Source organism: Pelecanus crispus, chromosome 1 (genome assembly GCF_030463565.1).
Source record: "Pelecanus crispus isolate bPelCri1 chromosome 1, bPelCri1.pri, whole genome shotgun sequence".
In the NCBI taxonomy this organism is placed as follows: Eukaryota; Metazoa; Chordata; class Aves; order Pelecaniformes; family Pelecanidae; genus Pelecanus; species Pelecanus crispus.
The window spans coordinates 16668138-16684154 of record NC_134643.1 but is presented as its reverse complement, the minus strand read 5'-3'; the positions used below and the strand labels follow the sequence as shown (position 1 = coordinate 16684154).

The 16017-nt window shown below is 42.8% G+C and overlaps 2 protein-coding genes across 2 annotated transcripts in view; one reads left to right on the top strand and one right to left on the bottom strand.

Moving 5' to 3' along the window:
* Positions 1–1423: 1423 nt before the first annotated feature.
* DUS4L (dihydrouridine synthase 4 like) lies at positions 1424–10132 on the bottom strand. Its single transcript, XM_009481000.1, has 6 exons — positions 10023–10132; positions 9653–9774; positions 6052–6169; positions 4457–4579; positions 3272–3498; positions 1424–1671 (listed from the first exon to the last, which is right to left on the bottom strand). Exons 1-6 carry the CDS (start codon positions 10130–10132, stop codon positions 1424–1426), a joined length of 948 nt encoding a protein of 315 aa, XP_009479275.1.
* Positions 10133–11572: 1440 nt separating this feature from the next.
* The window catches only part of COG5 (component of oligomeric golgi complex 5), a 200895-nt gene continuing 196450 nt past the window's right edge, over positions 11573–16017 (top strand). The window contains exons 1-3 of the mRNA XM_075719793.1: positions 11573–11663; positions 12561–12700; positions 13706–13763. Coding sequence (XP_075575908.1) covers positions 11573–11663; positions 12561–12700; positions 13706–13763 — 289 coding nt within the window. The remainder of the gene's footprint in view (positions 11664–12560; positions 12701–13705; positions 13764–16017) is intronic.

Here is a 16017-nt window from a genome sequence, read left to right as displayed (position 1 = left end):
TTCTTTGACCTATAAAGTTCTGTTTTGCTAGATGATGGGGATTTAATCTTTTATACAGTAGATAAACAAAACTGAATTTAGTTACACTGAACTTTCAAGTCTTTTATTTTAGATTAAGCTAAGCTTGTACTTAGTTTATCTCTTCATTTTACTCTCTCCTTCTTTCTGTCATCATTTATCTATTCCAGGTTTCTTTGACTATATGAAGTGTGGAATTTTTCTGAGTTGTAAGTTTACGAAGTTTTAGTCTGCAAAAGGAACATCTAATTTAAAAGAGGATACTATGCTGGGCTTCAAGGCCTCACAATCTTTAAGCTCGAAAAATCTACTCAGATTTAAAAGTACAGCCTGTGTCAGTTAAAGCAAAAACTTCTACAGTTGTTCCCTTTCTGTTCTTTTGGTCTGAAATTCTTGGTATTGTTTATGAGTAGTCCTCATTTTAGGAGGTTTCACATAAGAAAGGCCCTAGTTTTGCAAACATATTGCTGTAAGCAGTTGTCTGGTTGTCCTGGTTTCGGCTGGGATAGAGTTAATTTTCTTCCTAGTAGCAGGCATAGTGCTGTATTTTGGATTTAGTATGAGAACAATGTTGATAACACGCTGATGTTTTAGTTGTTGCTAAGTACTGCTTATGCTAGTCAAGGTCTTTTCAGCTTCCCATGCTCTGCCAGGTGCACAAGAAGCTGGGAGGGGGCACAGCCAGGACAGCTGTCCCAAGGGCTATTCCATACCACATGGCGTCATGCTCAGTATATAAACTGGGGTGGGGGTGTTGGCTGGGGGGCAGCGATCGCTGCTCAGGGACTGGCTGGGCATCGGTCGGCAGGTGGTGAGCGGTTGCATCACTTGTTTTTCCTGGGTTTTGTTTCTCTCTCTCTCTCTCTCTCTCTCGCACTCATTGTTTTCCTTTTCATTACAATTTTTATTATTATTATTTTTATTTCAATTATTAAACTGTTCTTATCTCAACCCACCGGTTTTCTTACTTTTGCTTTCCAGGTTCTCTCCCCCATCGCACCAGGTGAGAAGGGTGAGTGAGTGGCTGTGTGGGGCTTAGTTGCTGACTGGGGCTAAACCATGACACTGGTGAAAAAATAAATTAAATTACTGGAGACTTACAATAATTAATCCTCTGTGTAGTAGTGCATTGTAAACAGAATTCCACATTTGTGGAATCTGGAATATTTTCTGGAGTGAAAAATGCTGACATAAAAATACTAAAAATATAAAGTATCACCCTGATCATAATGTTATGCTGTGTTGAAAATACTTACAGAGATATATATATGTGAATATGCAATGAGAATAATGCTGATAACCGAATATATGAATGCGACTAAAACGTAGGAACCCAGTTAAAACTTTAACAATGTATCGATAATTGCAAAATACAAGTTTACATAGAACTAAATACTGTCAGTTATCACACACCGTAATGGTCATTCAGATAATCTAGTACCGCTGAGGTACTTGATAAAACATTAAAAACTTTTTTTTCTTGTTTTGAAGTTATCCGTTCCATCATGTACATTAAGTGGTGGTGAAAACACGTAAAAGGAGTTCCATGTTCAAGGGCAATGTCAACCCAGTCCTGGATGCACTTCAAAGGTGTCTCTTCGTATCCTGCAAACATAGCCGGATTTGCTAAAAGTCCTCTAGCCACCATTACACCTTCAAATTGGAAATTAAAGCAGTTAAGTTACATTATAGTTTAAATTTGCATTAAATCTTCCTGTAGATTTTGCATAGCACCCCTTAGGACAACCACCCAAAGCTTACAGACAAGTAATGGGAGGACAACAGGGATGAGTATTATAGCTATGCCAGAGAAATCCATTTAATAATCCAAACTCAGAGTACCTATAACACCCGTCAACACATTCAATTTGATGACGTATCCTTCCAGAAATTTTGAAACGAAACACAGGACACAGAAGCCTTTCTTCCCTACTTCTTAAACTGCAATTCAATGGTATTTTGTTTTTATTTGCTACACGCATACAAGCCTGTCTTTTTAACATAAAATTACGATGGAAAGACACAAGAGTAGCAATATGCTAAATGTAGTCTTTTTTAGTGCAACTCAGCTGATTCACTGACCTAGAATCCTTCTTCCAGTAAAAGCTCAAAGTCTCAATTATATAAATCTCAGGGCTTTTGACCTGCAGTAAATCTTTCTGAACAAGCCAGTGTATTTGCAACTAGAATCCCAAATTGTCAGATAAACCCATACAAGTTCTGTTGTAATTTTTCTGCGATTAAGGGATTCTGTTTTCCTGCACTGTCAACATATAATCTGTCACACTTAGTCTCTTAAAAAAATATGATGATCAAAAATGAAAAATGTCTTTCGCTATTGTGCATGACAGAAAAAAAAAATGATGCTTTACACTTCTGTTAATCAAGAAGGTCAGCTGGGCTATAAGAACATTCTTTTCTGTTATGTATTTCCTTCCTGCTTTGTGTTTGGGGGAAAAGTCACTGTAGCAACATGGCAGTTTGGTTCAACTATGTTTTGCTATTGCTATTGAACGCCAATAGAGTAAAAAGAAACCTGCCACGTGAACTTTTCCTTATGCCACTAGCTACCGTTCTCTGTCCTGTTATTCTCTAGCTGTAAGATCCAAAGTGTGTAGATACAGATCACCTCTTCAAAACATATACTGGGTTTCCGTATTGTCTTGAAACCACAGACAGTTGCAGGAATCTACCGTGACTAAACTGCAGGGCAATCCTTTACCCCAAAATTTTACCACTGAAGTGTAAGACAAGGTAAATACATACACAGCTGAGAATGCAGTGCCTCACTGTGTCCTTGAAGTTAACCATCTTAACTGTTAAGTATCTGGCTTAACAATATTTCCTTTTTCCGCCATATTCTTACTATAAAAAAGTCTGCTCCCATGTGCAGGAAGTAGAGATTTCCAAGTGGAAGTTTACAGTTCTTTAAAAGATGATCAGCTCCATAAAGAGACAGAATTAATATCTGAAGGTCCCCCTGAACTCCACCACTAAGTGATGAGATAGCATAATTAAGCACAGAGCTTTTGTAATTTGCCTCGGAAATCATTATTTGTGGCTTTGAATAACAGTGCTCTAGTGCTCTGATGATTACAAGTGATTCTGTTTATAAGGCATCTAAAACATCCTTTTTCATTTGTCTTCTCAAAGAGTGAAAAGCACTCAAATCATGTCCTACTTACAGCCAAAATAAATACTTTGAAATCTGATTTGTAAGTTTACTTAGAAAATAGAGTATATTTAATCTTACCATCTGCTCCTGTCAAGTGATGAACATTTTCAACATCTTTTAAAGTTTTAATGTCTCCATTAGCCACAATAGGTATAGACATGCTTTGTTTAATTATTTTAATTGCATCATAATGTACAGGCTGATGTCTTTCTTCTACACTTCTCCCGTGTACTGTAATCCACGAAACTCCAGTTGCTTCAGCTTTTTGACACAGGTCAACGGTTCTTTTTAAGTCCTCATGAATCCTAAAATTTCAAGGAATGAAAACATTAGATAGTAAGTTACCTGAACTCTATGAGAAGCCCACCTCCCTAAGGAGGAGTTACCACAGATTTGTGTAACAGTATAAATAAAGAAAATATTACTGTTGGAAGATAGAGGTTTTTTTTTTTTAATAAAGACATATGAGTTTAATGTCTTGAAACCACTATTTAATTTAGCGTTTCCCAATTATATCACATCTCTGAAACACACATGGTAAATTTTATAGAGATTGAGCCAGGGTGCCCAAAAGATTCTAAAATAAACATAATTACTTTGCATATTTTGTGGGTAAAAAAAAATCCCATTCATACTAGTTCCCCTTTGCTGAAGGATTGCAAACCGAGTTGAAACTTAACTGACAAATATGCAAAAGTCACAAGGGAAGTGTGGGTAAACAGAGGACAAAGTGGTACAAAGCAATGCAAAGCAACAGTTTACAGAAGTTTAGAAAGCGATAAAGGGAAGCAGGATGTGTTCCTTACAGCAGCTGTGGGGACCAGTTCCCAGTTTTGTTACCCTTCACTTTACAGCCAACAGCAACTGTGGCTCTGGCCTCCAACAACTCACGAAGTAAATCTTTGTGATGACACAGACTATGCACCGCTTTTCTTTTATGGAACCCTAGACCTTTTAACTTGTACTTTCATGTTGTTTGGATTGCAAGAAAACTCTAGCATCCAGTATGTTATCTGGTTAAGTAGTCAAAGGCTGTGATGGGTCTACTATCTAAACTTGGGATTACTTGCCCCAGATATTCTTTCACCACCTGGGGTCAAAAAATCTCAGCAGTCTTTACATGTAAGGAAATTATTATAATGTGTAATATTACATTAACAGAATTACATATATTATAGTGTAACTATTACACTAACACGTTTCTTTAAAAAAAATTAAAAGTATTTTCCCATGTACCACAAACAGCACTTAAGTTAGACCTACCTTATTTTAATAGATACTGAAAACGTAGGGTTGTCGATCTGATTCCGTACATGTCTCACCATATCTCGAATAAGCTCTGGTTTATTTATTAAGCAAGCACCATAACCTTCTGCCATCGCCCATCTTTAAAAGCAAAAGAACATTTGTATTCTATATTTGAAAAAATGCAGATCAATTTCAGTCCAATACATCAGCTTCTTTCTTTAGAACCTTTAGAATGTGTGGTTGAGTAAACAGAGATAGTACTGGCTGTAGATCAATGATTTGTCTGCAGTTTGGCACCAGCTTTTAGATCCTGGTTCAGTCTCCGTTGTGCTGTTAGAACTTTGGACAAGTTACTAATCTCTTCCAGTTCAATTTTTTGTCCACAAAATGGACACGCAAGGAAGATAAATTAACATTTAATCAACGATGGTTTAGATCATACATAAAATAAACAGTTTGATGTTTCCCCTTCCATTGGGTCACAGATTTCTTCTAAACAGAAAATAACTTTGGATTGAAAAGGAAGATTTTTGAAGTGCAAGTAAGGATGTGATTTCAGTAATACCCTGTTTTCCCTCAACTGCAAAACACTTTGTTTTGATTGGCAGGAAATAACCCTTGCTTCCACTTAACAGCAGAAGTTTTTTTTCTTAAACAATTTTTCTTATAAAGGCAGATTAAGTGCACAAAGTTTTGTTATTTTGAAACCAGCATGCACAAGAAACAAAGGATTCAAATGTAAGCATATATGTTTGGCCTAAAAGGAACTTACAGTTTGGCACACTTAACTGTAATTAGCTTAAGAAAAAAATACGCTTCCATTCCAAAGTCTCAGATCTCTCCAGAAAAGTGTTTTCTCAAATACTATAATTTTAAGTCGGGACAACCTAATTAGAATAGACGAATCAAATACTTGCACCATAGTATTATCTTTTGCTTTCCTACACTTATTTTTGAGGTCTTCACTTAGAATAAGACTGCCTGACAAGCATGTAATAAAAGGTTCTCAATTGAACCAGTTAGCAAGAATCCTAATTTGTGCATTACTACCTTGTTTCACTGTCAAGACAAAATCTTTATCAATTTAAGTGAGAAGAAGATCACTAATTCACTGTACTTATAAACCTAATAAGATGGAAGAAATTCTTTTTGGCACTTCCTGAATAATATAATTTGTATAATTATATTTTAGAGACTATCCTTCACTTGCAGAAGTCTGAGACATGAGAGACTTGCCCATTATTTTGGGAATTCCCACATTTCTCAAAACGCTCTCCAAATTATCTGCAGCAAGCTCTTTTTGGTAATGCCTATTTAACAGCTGTTGAGAAGGGATGGACACTTCACTTCCGAGCCAACACTCAATATCTCAGAAATGAAAAAAGGCAAGTTGGCCAATACACCTGGTTTTCCCAGTCCCACCATGGTGGCAGGCATCTTGGAACATTCAGAACAGTGTCTTGCCACATAAACATTTGACAGATTAAAAAGCTGTTTCTCTCTCAAAGTCTATTTTTAAGTTAAGACAAAAATTACTGGGAAAATGAAGACCAGCATTCTTTATTCCCAAATTATTTCATCATATTTACCCAGATTTTTCAAAACTTTACCTCTGAGGACAGCCACAGTTTAGGTCTATTCCATCTGCAAAAGGACAGACGATACGGGCAGCATCACACAAAACCTGTGCTTCTTTAGCAGCAAACTGAACAATCAACGGATGATCACCTACTCCAATGAAAAGATATTTAGAGATTTAAAAAAACCCAGAAAATAACAAGAAGAAATTATAAATTTTTAATGTTTTTCATATATTGAAAAGCTGTCGGGCCATGGCCCTGGGCAACTGGCTCTACGTGACCCTGTTTGAGCTGGGGGGCTGGATAATGTGACCTACAGAGGTCCTTCCAAACTCAACTATTTTGTGATTCTGCAAGCCCTAGATCACAAATAAAGGTGGCTGACCGGTGGTTACTAAATGAGTATGTCTATCAAGAGAGGTGGAAATTCAGACAAACATAATTGTCCTAGGCAGTCACAGACTCAACATATACTTTTTCTGACTGAAACTGGTCAGATGTTTATCTTTCACAAAGATGATATATGAAACTCAGTATTCTCTATTTTTCAGCAGCCTTCATGCTTCCCCTCCTAGCCTGCCCCTTCTTGTCTGCATGCTGCCCCTTTGCTGGGCTGACATGGCTGTCTGTCTTGCCAGGTGGGAAACTTTCTTACAGAACCAACCCTTCAGAAAGGAGCTAAAAAACCCACAAGCTTTGCCCTTCCTTATCCCATCCCATCTTTTTCCTCTTCTGTGCCAACACGGCTGGTTTTTATCCACAATGCGATATGCAGAGTTGGAATGAGAATACACGGGCAGAGGCAGCTTTAGCAGCTTTGTCTCAAGTGGGAAACCAAAGTGTCAGTGCTCCTCACTGGGTCAGCTGAACTACTTGTGATTTACTAGGCCCCTGCAGAGCCAGATGGTCATTGGAACATGCTCTCCTCTTTTACAGCTACTGCGTTACATTAAAGGCATCTAAAAATCTCTCAAACAGTCTTATCGCTCACCTTTCATATAAACAATTGCTGCAGTTAAGAGGAAGGGGGATATGTGAGCACTTATGGGAAGAGATGGTCCAACAAATGCACAAAGCAAGTGCACTTCTGGTACTGAGAAGACCATGAGTCCTCTGAAGATTTTTCTATTTTAGTGGAAAATAAGTAGTTTCTGAAGTAGTGGAGTTTAAGTCAGAAAGGGCAGCAGTACCCTCTCAATCAAGCTGAGACACTGCTAGAAGTTACCTAGAAATCCAGCAAGCAAGCAAAAAAAAAAAATCACTTGCATATTTTCAAAACAGTGTCCATTTAATACAGTGGTCTAGCTGAAGAGATTTACATAGTTACAACTAATATTTTGGAATAAACCCACGCTCCTAGTTTTTTGGTCGAGCATTAAGTAATAAAAATACTAACTCTAGCCATATTAAATTTTTAGCAGCAGCCACAAAGAACATCTACCTCTATCTGAGAAATACAAACCAACGAAATATCAATGCCAAAGAAAATAGAAAGCAGAAACTGCAGTTGTAGGCTCCAAAGCTATGCCACTAATTAGAAGACAAAATCCCCAAACAGCCAGGAAATTAAACATAAAACCACAGTAAAATTTCACAACGTGTTGTGGAGCTACTTCTTAAAAGCATAAATGCTAGTAATGTAAATACTATAATCTTGGCAAAGCTGTCTTAGAGACCTATAAAATTAGGGCCAGCATGAAAGAGGTGAATAGGGAAAAGATATTGTTTACAACACTAGAACATTTCATTTTGTACCCCTTGTTATCAGGCAGCAAAGTTATAGCATAAAGCAGAATGTTTTTCTTTCCCTGTCCCTGCACCCCCCAGAATACACTACATACCTGACCTGTGGAATTTCAATGCCACAGGACATTGCGTAGATCAGAAGTAAATTCAAAGGGGGCAAACTAGTGGCTCTGTTGAACTTTGAGCCATATACATTGTCAGTTATGTTCTTACTCATTTATTTTTACAAACAAAGAATTATTCATGCTTTTTTGAAGTTGAATTCCATTAAGAGATTCTACCTGTGCTTTCCAATGTGACTTTTCTCTGTAACTGCTCTCTTCTATTTGAATAGTGCACCATAGTAAACAGCCAGTGCTAAAATAATGAAATACACTTCCCCTGCTATTATATGTACATTATGAAACCACCAGTTCAGTGGTCTGAATAGATTAAATCATTACTCTTCATAGATCCTACACGCTGATCTTACTAGCACGTTAGCAGCGCTCTCGATTCCTCCAGTTGCAGCCTATGCTTGTGTGTTCCTTGTTACCCTCTTCCACTGCAGCCGCTTCATGCCCGCATATCTGTATCGTCACTGCCACCTCTTCCCACATATTTCATACCACTTTTCTCTTTTGCTTTACAGCCAGGACTCTGTACAACTCCTTATACTCCTTCTTTTTGTATGTGTTCTGGTTAGGTTTCTGTACCATGCCTGAAGCCTTGCTTCTCCCCACCAACCCTAGCCATGCCTCTGCCTCAACTTCCGGCCTCTTCTTATCACCTTCTCATTATCTCAACCAACAGCCCCTTCCATCTTCCACTACAGCTAATTTGAAACCCTGCTGCTTTTATCAATCCTTGATTCCACTGTATGGTCTATTAATTTTTTCACCTTTAGCAGCGCTTTTATTTTTGTTAGAGACCAGAAAACTTTTCTCAGCAATGAGTTAAGTGTTCATCTCTGAAACACACAAGAAACAGCAATTGCTGGGAGAAGAATCTTACTACCATCTCGTACTGGGTCTGGCTGGGATGGAGTTAATTTCTAAATTTATTTAAAGTTTATTTATAGCAGCCTGTATGGTGCTGTGTTTCGGATTTTGTGACAAAAACAGTGTTAATAATGCATCAATGTTTTGGCTATTGCTGCACAGTACTTGCACAGTGTCAAAACTTTCTCTTTTTCTCACTCTGCCTCCCCCTGCCCCCAGCTAGTAGATTGGGGTGGGAAAGAAACTGGGAGTGAACACAGCCAGGACAGCTGACCCAAGGAATATTCCATACCGTATAACATCAAGCTCAGCAATAAAACTGGAGTGGTAGGGGAAGAAGAAAGTGGGTTGGGATATGGAAATGTTCTAGGGTGGCCGCTGCTTTGGAGACTGGCTGGGCATTGGTCTGCTGGTGTGAGGTGGGAAGTGACGGCCTTTGCATCACTTGTTTTTTTCTCCTTCTCTCCTTCACTTATTAAGCTGCCTTTACCTTGACCCATGAGTTTTTCTTGCTTTTTGCTCTTCCTGTTCTCTCCCTGTGCTGCTGGCGGGGTGGAGGAGGAACAAGCAAGCAGCTGTGTGGGTGCATAGCTGGCCAGCTACGTGTGGTCAACCCACCAGACATCTAAATCAGTCTGGAGGCCTTGATTTCAGGTGGAGACAAGGTTTTCCACTATTTCATTTGACTGTCATTCCACTATCACTGGAACGTGCTTACTCTCACCTAGAATATTTCTATAGTTTTATATATAAAACTATAGTTTTTATAGTTTTACAGTCAGATACGGTATACCAAAATTGTTAACTGATGTCAAGTTGTGTGACAGACTTCATTCACATGGCCAATTTGGTTTATCACCTCACAAAACATTCTGACAAGGAAATGGTTTCTTAAGAGAAATTACCTTTGTTTGTTGTGAATTCGCTGTCTCTAGCTTTTGCAGATCTCACAAAATCAGCTGCCACTATCATTGGTGTGTAACACAAATCGCAACTGTATTTCCTAACCAAGGTTCTGAAAGCCAACCTGCAGATACATGAAAATTAAGAGATAAATAGTAAAGACATTTTTCTGATTAGCTATTCTAAAATGCTGTTCTGACAAGCAGTACTGTGGGCATGTCCAAGTATAGTCACAAGATAAAACATGTCCCACATCTCTCTCTGTCTTAAATAATCAAAAGAGAAAAAGGCAATCGTCCCTGGTTTTACAGTCAAGATAAACTTCTGCAGACAAAATACACCGAAAACGCAGTTGATGTGACAGTTACTTACTTTGAATAGCGGACCATAGGGGCACATATTTTTACAACTTGCCCAGAACGAAACAAATCCATGGGATCTTTTAGTTGGCATTGTTTAGTTTCTACGATGTCACCAATCATGTATAATTAACAGTCCTTTTAGCACCTGGAAAAACAAACAGTGTGCGCGTGTGAGCAATTCACCCATTTCTCACAGGCCATGCAGCAAAGCGTGAAGAGCTTAAACCGGACTTGCGTTTTGGTAAAGCACCCCGCAACAAGTCCCTCCCTTGCACAGTGTCAAGAACGGACTTTTGCCGCCGCCACCAGCTACGACCGGCGGCGCCGCGCCAGGCGCCCCGCTGCCATTTGCAACAGCCCCGCTTTGATGCCGCTGTGCGTTCGTGCCTTACAGCGCGGACCCTTCAGGCGGCAAGGGACCCTTCAGGCGGGAGGGGGGCCCGCAGCCCGGACCCTTCAGGCGGGAGGGGAGCCCGCAGCCCGGACCCTTCAGGCGGGAAGGGAGCCCGCAGCCCGGACCCTTCAGGCGGGAAGGGAGCCCGCAGCCCGGACCCTTCAGGCGGGAGGGGGGCCCGCAGCCCGCACCCTTCAGGCGGGAGGGGACCCTTCAGGCGGGAGGGGAGCCCGCAGCCCGGACCCTTCAGGCGGGAAGGGAGCCCGCAGCCCGGACCCTTCAGGCGGGAGGGGGGCCCGCAGCCCGCACCCTTCAGGCGGGAGGGGACCCTTCAGGCGGGAAGGGAGCCCGCAGCCCGGACCCTTCAGGCGGGAGGGGAGCCCGCAGCCCGCACCCTTCAGGCGGGAGGGGAGCCCGCAGCCCGGACCCTTCAGGCGGGAGGGGACCCTTCAGGCGGGAGGGGAGCCCGCAGCCCGCACCCTTCAGGCGGGAGGGGGGCCCGCAGCCCGCACCCTTCAGGCGGGAGGGGAGCCCGCAGCCCGGACCCTTCAGGCGGGAGGGGAGCCCGCAGCCCGGACCCTTCAGGCGGGAGGGGAGCCCGCAGCCCGCACCCTTCAGGCGGGAGGGGGGCCCGCAGCCCGCACCCTTCAGGCGGGAGGGGGGCCCGCAGCCCGCACCCTTCAGGCGGGAGGGGATCCCGCAGCCCGCACCCTTCAGGCGGGAGGGGGGCCCGCAGCCCGGACCCTCTGCGCAGGGCCGCCTCCCAGGCCGGACCAGGGGCTCGGCCCAGCCCCTGCCCTGCCCCGCAGGCCTCACGGAGAAAGTTTTTCCTCACGTCCGGCGAGAACCGCCCCTGCTTCAGCCTAGGCCCGCTGCCTCTCCTCCTCCCGCTACAGGCACAGCTCTCGCCGCCTCTCCCCGCACGGCGGGGGCTGCGGCCCGACCACCCCGGCCCGGGCTCGCTCCCGCCTGCCGGGGGCCGGGGCCCTCCCGGCTGCCGCTGCTCGCGCCCGCGCCCTCCGGCCCGGTCCGGCCCCGCGCTCACCACGTGCGCGAGCGCCCCGCCGCCGCCGCCCGCGGGGCGGCCCCGTTCCGTCGCGCGCCTTCGCCATCATCGCCGCGCGCCGCCGCCCGGGAGTGACGCGCGGCTGCCGGCACCTGCCAGCATGGAGGAGGAGGGGGCGGGCGGCGGCGCGGCCCCGGCCCCGGCCCCGGCCCCGGCCCCGGCCCCGGCCCTCGCCGAGCTGCTGGCGGACGGTGAGGCGCGGACGGCGGCGGGGGGCCGCGCGGCAGCGCCTGGCTGTGCCCCCGCCGGCGGGACCGCGCCGGGGGTGCCGTCCGCCGGCGGCCCTGAGAAGGCGGGGGGGTCCGTGAGGGCGGCGTGGGGCCGAGCCGGGGGAGAGGCGCCGGTGCTCGGGGACGGGGCGAGGAGGGCGCTGAACCGCCGTGCTGTCGAGTCACGGAAAGTTTCGGCGGCGGAGGGACGGGCGGCGCCCCGGGGGGAGGCCGCCCGCTGCCGGCGGAGGGCCGCGGTGGCGCGGGGCTGGCAAGCGGCGGGCTCGCCTGCCGTCGCTGCCTCCTGAGGGGAGGAAAACGCGGGCTGAAAGGAGAGGCGGGGGTGCCTGGCGGCGTTAGTGTGCGCTGTCTGGGAACTGGGGTCTTGCTTCATCCAAAATCATTACTGCAGTATCGTTTCTTAATTCAGTATTTTATAACCCCGTGCCGTTGTAAGAGTCTGGTGTGATTTCATGAAGTGGTGTCTCATGCCACTTGGATCCTCAGCGGTTTGAAGGTGACTGCTGTGTGTTTGATTTGTGGGTACAGCCTCACCCTGATTACGCTGTAAAGTTTTAAGAAGAAGAAGGTGTCGATGCTTTTTAGCATATTCTACTGAATAAAAGGCTGTGGGGAATAAAGAAACATATGTCGCTCTCACCATTTACAGCTGCCACCCCCCCTCCGGTCACCAGCTCCAAACTTGTTTCTCTTGATTGTGGCCTCTTCTGAAATAGGTGTCTTGTTTGTATTATGTGATGTAGAGAACATATGTTGTTACATTTGGAGAAATTGAAGGTCAGGGAACTGTATGCTTTAGGTCTGTAAATATTATTTAACTGTTCTGAAGCATGAAGATAAAATCTAAATCTTTTTCAGAATGTTATGCTGACTTCTTCAGAGAAGACTTTGACGTGAAAGCTTACACTTCCCAGTCTATCCATCAGGCTGTGATAGCTGAGCAACTAGCAAAACTTGCCCAAGGTATTAGTCAGTTGGATAAAGAGCTTCATTTACAAGTAAGTTTAAAGCATACCTCTTATTCTGGAGTGGTTGATATAAACTAGGCAAAAGCGTAGTAATCTTGTGGTCTTGTTGCTTCTGAAATTGCACAGTGTACTCTGCAAGCAGTAACTAAAGGTACAACTTGCAGCAAAACTAGTAGTGAATCTGATACCTAACTCAGTCAAGCCTACTCTTAACACTCCTACCAAGAAGCTGTACGCTGCTTTGTTTTTGGTTTCTGCAGCCAATCTCTATACATGGAGGTTCCACTCTTTCCTTGTAAGGATGTTCCCTCACTCTTTCTAAATGATCATGTTGACTTTCAGAAATGCTGGACTGTGTTTTGGGATTACGACTGTGAGAAGATAGGGAGTGATTTAACTTGCACCCTTTCATCCTGTGCCAGAGAGTAGCCTAGGCTCTAAGGATTACATTTAGCTGGGCAAATATAACCTGTGTTAACACACCTTCACACCTTCAGAAAGCCTTTTGAGTTTGGATAGTAGAAGGCTTTTTGGTAAAATCTGTGCAGGCACCACAAATCCACAGTGGACCTTGCAATGAGAACACATGCTAAGTTTGTGTGTAGTTTCAAACCTGCTTCCTCCCTCCCCCTGCCCCAAGTGGTAAATTCTTTGGGCACTAGTTTCTAAATGTCATAAATAGGAAAGAAAATATTAAAAATGTGACTATACATTATTACCGTGTGATTAATAAGCTTACATTTACAGTTATTATTATATATGAAGGTGTGTTGAAATGTGATTGCTCTGCTGGCTTTAATTGTCAGCTATGCTGCACTTACTGACCCTCCTGTTCTGAGCTTGCTGCTTTTGTGAATTAAAACATGTTCTGAAAACCCTTTCATCTTTAAGGTATGGCTGCTTTTTCCTGTGTCTGCCTACTGTAGGGGTGATGATACTCTAATGCCTAATGTAAGAATGATGGTGATATATTATTATTCCTTTCAGGCACACATCCCCATTTTAATGTGTTGATTTCTCTACTCTTTTTTTAAGGTTGTTGCAAGACACGAAGACCTGTTGGCCCAAGCAACTGGAATTGAATCCCTGGAAGGTAAATACTGTTACGTTATGCTTGCTGCTTCTTACAACGGGGGAAACACTTTCAATATCTGTGCAGGGAACATCATTCACTGCCAGCTTTGGCCCCTAATGTTAAGGCTACGGATCTTCTGAGGAGTAACGTGGCAGCCGTTTTTTTGATGTCAGTAGATGGAGCTCCAGGGAGAAGATTTGGTTGATACTTCCTGGAGTAACTACTTCATAGGAAAATGTATTTTGATAATCAATTCTGAGCAACTTTAGTAATCAAGTCTTTTTGACCTTTTAATATGTTTTTGTATATAAGCCTTATTTTGTTGGAACATTAGCTGATATCGGTTGCCCTAAGTACCAAGTTTGTGCATGTTGCGTATGCATGTGTTGCATAGTTTGCAAATCTTAACCAAAGAGGCTTTAACACATAATCTTAACTGCATTGAGGTTTTTTTTTTTTTTCCCTAGTAAGGGGCTACTGAGTTAAATACCTACTTTTGTGTTACTCCATTGTTTGGGATCTGGATTTTAATGTAAACTGCTGACTTTCAAAGGCCTTACTTAGGAACCATTGAATCTGTATAGAAGAATGGTTGCAGTATATTGTTCTTGTGCCAGGAGCAAATTAGACCTGCTGTTCTGCTCTTTGTCACTTGCTGGGAACTTCATATGGTTTTGGGTTTTTTTTTGCGCAGAAAGATATTTACCTCCGTAACATGCTAATTTGCATATACGATGGGATCCAAGCATATTCCCTTTTCCCCTTCCATTTTTTAAATTGCTAAGTAATTTATCTTTGTTCCTTTTTCTGCTTCCAGGTTTTGGCATAACCAGAGAGTTTCTGATTACTGACAGTTATAGTATATCCTTAGTCTTTGGAACTTGTTGGATACAGTATTTGATTGTTAGCATTTGCATATAGCTATTAAAATAAAGAAATGCCTGTTTAATCTAGCAATGGTAGCTCCTGAATAGCTTTTTAAATAGTTGGAAAATTAAGCATAGGAAGACTAGAATCTGTGTTCATCCTTCAAATAAGAAGTAGATGGGAATCTGTAGTCAATCTTGTGAATGATAAATACCTCCCAGTCACGATGTTCAGCAATTCATGCTCAGTGGAATTGTGTTTTCTGAAATCATGGTTGTTTCTGAAGGCATTCCTTCCTAAAACTGCTCCGAGGAAAGAATGAAGTACTTCAAAACAACTATTCAGTTATAAAACATTTCTATAAAGCAGGTGTGGTAAATAATGCATGTTTTACAGCTAATAACCCAAAGTAAAAATAAAATCTAATTCACTTCAAATTTGTTGAAATTTCTCCATTTACTTAGGGTTATGCTCTTTAAGAGGCCTTTTCTGTGTGTGAGGGAAGGAGAAGCATGCGGCAGTTCTAATCCTGAAAAGTATTTGATACTTGAGACATCAGTAGAAACTTCAGTCTGCAGTTGCCAGGATAGTCAAAAGTCTGTGCACAGAAAGATGATGTTCTAAGTTTTGCAAAACTTTCTTATCTTTGCCCTGCTTGTGCTACACGTAATATATGGTCACTGTAGAAGAAACAGTCAAGATTCATAAGAAAAAGAAAAGATGGCTGTCAATAGAAATTTTAATTATGAAGTTAGAAACACATAGTTCTTGATATTTTTATCAAGAAAGTTAGCAAGTGAAGGTTATGGAGCTAATTCACAGCATGCACAATCATTTGGATGTGTGAAAGTGAATCTCATTAAACATTTCAAATTGATAGACCCAGCTTGTAGAGTCCTTTCTTTTTTAGGTCTGCACTTTTTTAAGGGTATGCTGACCTGGTATACATACTCTTTTCTGTCTATAGGTAGCTCAATAGATACCTTGAACTACCTGATAGCTCAAGATAGGCTAAAGAGTATCATCCCGTATCTTACGCAGCAGATGGAGAGGGTAGATTGCCTTTTCACCTATCCTAATCCTGCCTTCTGGCAAGAGGACTGCTGTATGCTTTATAGCAATGTCACAGTCACAGATGCAGCAATGTCATGCTGCTGGCCCTCCCCCATTATTGCAATATAGAGTAGAAAATTCAGCCTATTTTGCCAGCCTTTCACTGTATCTCATATCTTCATCCTCTGATGTGTGAGAATTGCATGCCTACCATTCCATGTATAAATGTCAGAGAACTCCTGAGTCTGTCACTAAGCCGAGTTAATAATTCTGACATACAGAGAAGATGGGAGTTGGCATATTTATATAAAATATGTGAGATACAGTCCCAGTACAGGACAAGCTGAATAAA